The sequence below is a fragment of the Acromyrmex echinatior genome, chromosome 14, assembly GCF_024713525.1.
Source record: "Acromyrmex echinatior isolate Ae372 chromosome 14, ASM2471352v2, whole genome shotgun sequence".
Classification (NCBI taxonomy): domain Eukaryota; kingdom Metazoa; phylum Arthropoda; class Insecta; order Hymenoptera; family Formicidae; genus Acromyrmex; species Acromyrmex echinatior.
The window spans coordinates 3,684,989-3,691,837 of NC_141865.1; the positions used below are offsets into that span (position 1 = coordinate 3,684,989).

At 31.5% G+C, this 6,849-nt stretch overlaps 1 protein-coding gene across 3 annotated transcripts in view; it reads left to right on the top strand.

The window, feature by feature from the left end:
- The first annotated feature begins 12 nt into the window (after positions 1–12).
- LOC105154763 (RNA-binding protein fusilli) overlaps positions 13–6,849 on the top strand; it is a 64,090-nt gene continuing 57,253 nt past the window's right edge. For 2 of the 3 annotated variants that reach the window (XM_087413478.1, XM_087413479.1), the window contains exon 1: positions 16–755. In XM_087413478.1, coding sequence (XP_087269604.1) covers positions 582–755 — 174 coding nt within the window. In that variant the 5' untranslated portion in view covers positions 16–581. Of the gene's footprint in view, positions 756–6,849 lie in introns of all 3 variants that reach the window. The other variant, XM_011070479.2, reaches the window with a different exon arrangement.

The window sequence follows — 6,849 nt, forward strand, 5'->3', positions numbered from 1 at the left end:
CGACGCGCAGTCGCCAGGTGAGGCAACTACGACGACGTGTTCGCCTCGTTACGCTCGGTCGGGGAACGCACGGTCAGTGCTGCACAGAACCTTGCGACTTTCGACGGCGCTCCGTCCGCGAGCGACCGAGGGGAAAGAACGAGAAAAAGAGAGACGGGGAGCATCGAAGTAGCGTCCGCTGCCGCCGTCGAGATCGATTCTGCTCCGCGCGCTCCGTGAGCTCCGGTTTGCTTCTTTTTTTTTTTTTTATTCTTTTTGGTTACTCCAGGTGTGCCGCCGTCAGATCCATAACCTCAAATCGTCGCGAGAAAGAGAGAGAGAAAGAGAGAGAGAGAGAGAGAAAGAGAGAGAGAGAGAAAGAGAGAGAGAGAGAGAGAAAGAGAGAGAGAGAGAGAAAGAAAGAGGGAGAGTATGTCGTGCGTGGCGAATAATCAGTGAGCGATCAGTGATAGGGACGCTCCGGCGTCGGGACGTCGCGCGAGTGCGTCAAAGAGCAGCGACAACGGAAGAGGGAGGAAGAGAGAGAAATCAGACTTGGAATAGGAATCCATTTTGGAGCCGCCAGGTGCGCTCCTACGGGAATGATGACGGGAACGAGGATGGGAGGAACTGGGGGAGGAGGAGGAAATAATTCGCAAAATATCCTGGTCACCCTGTACGTGGCAACCGCCGGCCTCCAAGGAAACGCGCTCGGCTCCGACGAAGAGGAGATCACGCTGCTCGTTTACGTGCTCATCGATGAACTGCAGAATAAGGTAAGGTAATGGCGAAGAAAGATAGACGGTGAAAAAGAGGAGAGAGGGGGGGGAGAGAGAGAGAGAGAGAGAGAGAGAGATCGCGTTCGAGGCGGAAGTGGTTCGCCACGGACGAGTTGATTCTGGGCTCGAGATTCACATCCCTGGAATTATCGTCGGCTGAGAATCATCAGGCTAATGTCCGTTTCTACTGATGTAGATTAACTTTATTCTCGATTTAACTTATTTCTTTACCTTCTTCCAGCTCTAAGAATTAGAGAAAAAGATAAAGAGTAAATTAAATTGAAATTATAAAGTTAATTCAGTTTAAATTATGAACACTATAATTAATTTATATTGTTGTTTCAGTTCTATCAATATGTTTATTAGCTTTAATCTCAGTAACTTTTTTCTCTAAATTTCTTGGAGTGAAATCTCACTCCAAAAGAATGGAAGTGCTGCCATTATTGAAAAAAGTGAAAATATTTGCTTGAATAAGAATGGTAAATTTTCACTCTTTTTTTCTGGAGTGGGATTTTTACTCTTTTGATATGCGATTTACTCCAAAGCGCAAAGGAAAGAAATCTCACTCTTCTTTTAGAAAGAAATGTTACTCCAAAAGAGTGAAAATTCAAGAGAGAAAATGTTTTCACTCTTTTTCAATAATGACAGCAGTTTAATTCTTTTAGAGTGAGATTTCACTTCAAATTTAGAGAAATTTAAAGAGTTCTTCTTATCTTCTTCTAATTCTAAAGAAATTAGAAAAAGATAAAAAAATAAAACGAAATTAAAGTTAATATTTGTAAAAATGAACTTGAATCGCAGAAGGAATTAAATCATCCGAGCCTCGATCGGACTCTGATTACTTTAATCAATGTGCGTTAACACGGACAGAATCGTTCGTTGTTCGACGGGAAACGGAGAGATTTAATCAGGGACAATGAGATTGTATTAAGTCGGGTATACACACCAACGAATGAACGTTGAATGAAGACCGAAAATTTGTTGTTATTTGTTGTATAAATATCGCACAAGTTTCATTGCTATACGTAAGACGTAACAACACCGAAACTGATCGAATGCTAATATTCGATGCAATTAAGAAAAGGAATAAACTGTTTATAAATACAAATATGAATTCGAATATTCGCGTTTGTTGTTCGTTCAGTGTTCGTTTGCCAAGTGTATACCGAGCTTTAGTTCCGCGAGCAGCTCCATCCGTCGGTTGATTGTCATCAAAATAGCTCCAAAAATAATAAAATATAAGCTCCAAAATGAGTATTAAAAGTTACTTTTCGCGCGATTAGTCATTATTCATTTTAATGTCATTTTTGACGTTAGCATAACCTGTTGTTCTGCTTACAACGTTTTCTCTTTTTATTTTAATCTTGCAACACAAAATCCAGACAGCACACAATATTTACAAAATATTTAGAAAATATTTATAAATATTAATAAGACTTATTTTAAATATTTTTTGTGGTCTTAGATAGATAGATCATAAATATTTATTATAAATATTATGAAATATTTATTGTAAATCTTGTAGTAAATGTTATTATATGTAGGAAATACTTAATAAGATAATTATAATTCAAATAAGAAATACTTAACAGAAATATTTATTTATTACCATAAATACAATATTATATTAAATACAATATTTAATCTATCTTTTAATAACATTTCAAATAAAGCTTTATATAAAATATGTATAAAATATTTTTAAAAAATGAATAATAATAAATATTTATCATAAAAAAATTCTGTGCTGTTGGGAAAGACATACTGAGAAAAAGTTGTTGATTTTAAAAAGCATTAATTGATTCAACTATAAATGCGGCGGTCAGAGACTGTGAAGAAAATATTTATTAATTCAAACAAATAATGTGTTTTAAATATAATAATTACAAGATTTTTTTATATTACTTGACTTACGTATATTTAATCTTAAAATTTAACCTTTAAATTTAATTTTTAAATACATAAATACTTAAATCAAAAAATCACTACGAACTAAAGGCATTTAGTCAAGTTAGTTTTTTTTTCAGTGCGCCGCCAATCATCGGCATAAATCGCTAAATCATTCTGGAAATTGACATAAAACATAATAACTTTCGTCGATACAAAAAACGCATTCGTTTGGACGTGCCTTCTTGCATTTTCTCCGCTAGGAGGTACAGATCGTGACATGTCCTGCGCGCTAAGTATCATCACATTTTGAACGGTGAGGCAAATCATCTTCAAAACGAAAGAGAATAACACCCATGTTTATATTATAATTTCGTTTCTGCTAAGAGATTCCTTTGAAACTGATCTCGAAATAATTCGATAGATGTATCTTGAATCAACATTCGTAACATTATGTTTGCGATTCAAGTGAGAAACTCAGATAAAGTTTATCCTGAGACACTTGAATCCACTTCCCGCGATTCCCCAAAAAGTGATGAGAAATGAATAGAAGGTATCATTAAGACGGACAGAAATCATAACGCGTCACATAATTTGAGTAAAAAAAAACAATTTTTGTTTATTTTCAGAGAAACGTTCTTCTTGTTAAAATAGGTATATATAATATATGTATGTGAGTGTATATATATTAATGTATATATATATATATATATATTAGTATATATGTATATATGTACATTAGGGTGGTCATTTTTTCGACATTCGAATTTTTTCAATGGCACCCCTCAAAATGGTTCCACACAATTCACAAAAAAATAATTCCTGTAAAATTTCAGTTCGATCGGATAACAGAAACCCTTGTCGACAGTTCATTAAACATTGAACATTTGAGTTCCTTTATATTACATTCTCAACATTCGTTTTTAAGTATTTTCTACAAAAATCATTCTAGTCTTATATTGTTAAGAATTTAAAAATTATTAATGACACAGGAAAATGGGGAATAAAGCTAATTACCGATTATAACAATATTATAACAAAGAATGAGGAACAAATACAATTTTTATTAAAAGTTGTTGCAACTATCGCAAACAGTTTCCAGAAGCTAAGAAAGAAACTCTTTTGAAACTATTGCAGTTGTTAGAAAATTAATTTTACAGCTAAATTAACGTAATTTTTTATATTATCGTTGTATTTTATAAATTATAAAAAATCAATAAAGGAATTTTAAAAAAGTACATTTTTCAGACAGACTTTCATTTGTTAATCAGCACAATTTCTATTCTTGAAATCTAAAATTTTACATGTATTATTTATTTCGTATATTTGGCTCGTAACCCCTTCATTTATAATTCGTTTATTCACATTTATTGAGCCTCTTCTTTATATTATTTTATTATTTATTTATATATGTACATTGGAACACAATTTTAGGTGATGCCCTAAGAAAAATAATCAAATATCAAAAAAGAAAGACCCATTGGCGTATATATCGGAGTTATACTAATTATTTATTTTTATTTTTTAATAATTAACAATACACGTAATTGTTTAAATGAGACATATAATCTCAAACGATGTAGAAAAGCAAAACACTTATATATTAAAAAAAAAAAAGGAAAGTCCTTTAGGCTAATTTTTGTGGAAAATACGCTTGAAACCCAATGTTGAGAGTGTAATATGAGGGAACTCTCTCTCAAATGTTCAACGAGTTGTCGATACGGATTCCCGTTGTTCGATCAAACCGAAATTTGACAGGAATTATTTTTTTGTGAATTGGAACCATTATGACGGGTGCCACGGAAAGAATTAAAAAAAAAATTTTTTCTTCAAGAGTAAAGATAGATCACCCTAATATGTATATGTATGTGTATAGATATATGTATAAGGTAAATTTGAGTAAGATGGCCATCTTTAAAATGCAAAAAAAGCACACTTTAATCTTTGTTATCTTTAATAGTGTTATATTGGTATATCTTTTTCGCCATATCTTTTACGGAAAAAGAGAATGACTATCTTATTCTCAAACCTTATTATATATATATATGTGTGTGTGTGTGTGTGTGTGTGTGTGTGTGTGTGTATTACATATATATATGTATATGTATATATGAATACACATATATACAGGGTCTTCAAAAAGTCTGGAAACGCTAAAATATTTTGAAAACGATCAACTTTAGCGAAAAATATATAAGAGCAAAGTTGTAGGACTTAAAAAAATTTATATAAATGATGATAAAACCTGACCTTGAATGGAGTTTGCAAGGTCATATGAAGGTCAAGTTGAATTTTTTAAATGGAACCCTCTATTTTTCATTGCATATTCTTGTAGCACACCTCGAGTGCTTTTCAAAACACTATAATAAAATAATTTTATAAATTTATTTTAAAATTTATAAAATAATTTTATAAATTTTATAAATTTTATAAAGTACTCTTCGAATTATAAGTCTTGAAAGTTACAGTAACGTCGGCATTAGCATTACGTAAGGTGTTCGACCGACGACTAAAACTTTTTGAATGTCATACAGGATCATATTCTGGATAACATTTGTCAAAATCAAGGTCAATGAAGTTATATCTCTTATTTTCATTTTTACATAAAAATCAACTTTTAATGCAAAAATGAAAATAAGAGGAATAATCTCCAATGGCCTTAATCTTAACAAATGTCATTCAGGACATGATTCTGAATAATATTCAAAAGCCGTCGGTCGGACACCTTGCGTAATGCTAATATCGGCGATACTGTAACTTTCAATTATAACTCGAAAAATACTTAATGAAAAAATATTTTATTGGTTTGGAAAGCTGTTGAAATAAGCTATAAGATTATGTAATAAAAAGAGAGGGATCCTGAAAAAATTCAACTTTTATATAACTTTATAGACTCCATCCAAAGTCAACCTTTTATCATCAGGTAGGTAGATTTTTTGAAGTTCTACAACTTTGCTTGTATATATTTTTCACTAAAGTCGTTTTCGAGATATTTTAGTGTTTCCAGACTTTTTGAAAACCTGTGTGTGTGTGTATGTGTGTGTGTGTGTGTGTGTGTGTGTGTGTGTGCACGCGCAGGCACGCGCGCGCGCGCGCACACACACACACACACACACACACACACATATACATAAAAAATATCGCATATGGAAATACTGTAGTACATATTACATATATTATAGATTTTTGTATGAGAGATATAAATTCAAGAATGAATCTCTTGATAGTTGACATTTTAGAGATGTATATATGATTTACAAATGTATGCATCGCAATTGTAATCTTTCTTAGGAATTACAGTGAATGTGACATATCGCATTATAATTTTTATTGTAATGCAATATATTTTTTAGTGTATCAAAATATATTATTTTAATACACAACGTGTGATTAACAAAATAACCATATTTAATCAACTCATTTCTGTGTTGAATTGCTTAGTTTCAAAATAAATAATGTTTTTATTAACGTATATACCTACTTTGTAAACTAAATTGAATCAAATTTAACATATTTCTTGAGTTAAATTGTTTTACTTCATTGTTTTTTATGATATTCAGCAGGAGCTGTAGCAACCTATAGGAATGATTCAAATTGGATATAATTTGACATAATTTACGAATTGTGTATAAATTGATATTTATGAATTAAAAATAACTTAAATTGTGGATATATATATATTGATGCGAGTGAAGATGCTTAACACGGAATATGAAAGACCCAATCCAAACAACTATTTGACATTTTTGAATGGATCCAAAATATATTTAGAAAAGTCTCGTTTCTATCGTTATATGTCTAAAATTTATCCCAAAGACGTTATTTGGCCTTTTTATACTACATCTAGATATTTTACATCTAGATATGTACATCTTCAATTTTCAAGCAGTTTCCAAGCACGACATCACCCCTGGAAGGAAACACAGTAAAATTTAATTACTCATATTTATGAACCATATCGAATAGGATAAAAGGCATAATATGATGAGATTTCTCAGTGAACAAATTTTTTCTCTTTTTTTTGATAAAATAATTATGAGATGATGCACAGTGGGATAGATTGTCGAAAAAGTGGCCAAAATTCATGAAGTTTGATTATATTTATCAAAAGCTATATTTATAAGTTTTTTATATCGTTGAATCCGAATCAGATTTATATAATAAATATTCATAATATGGCGGATTTCATATAACGGACAAAATT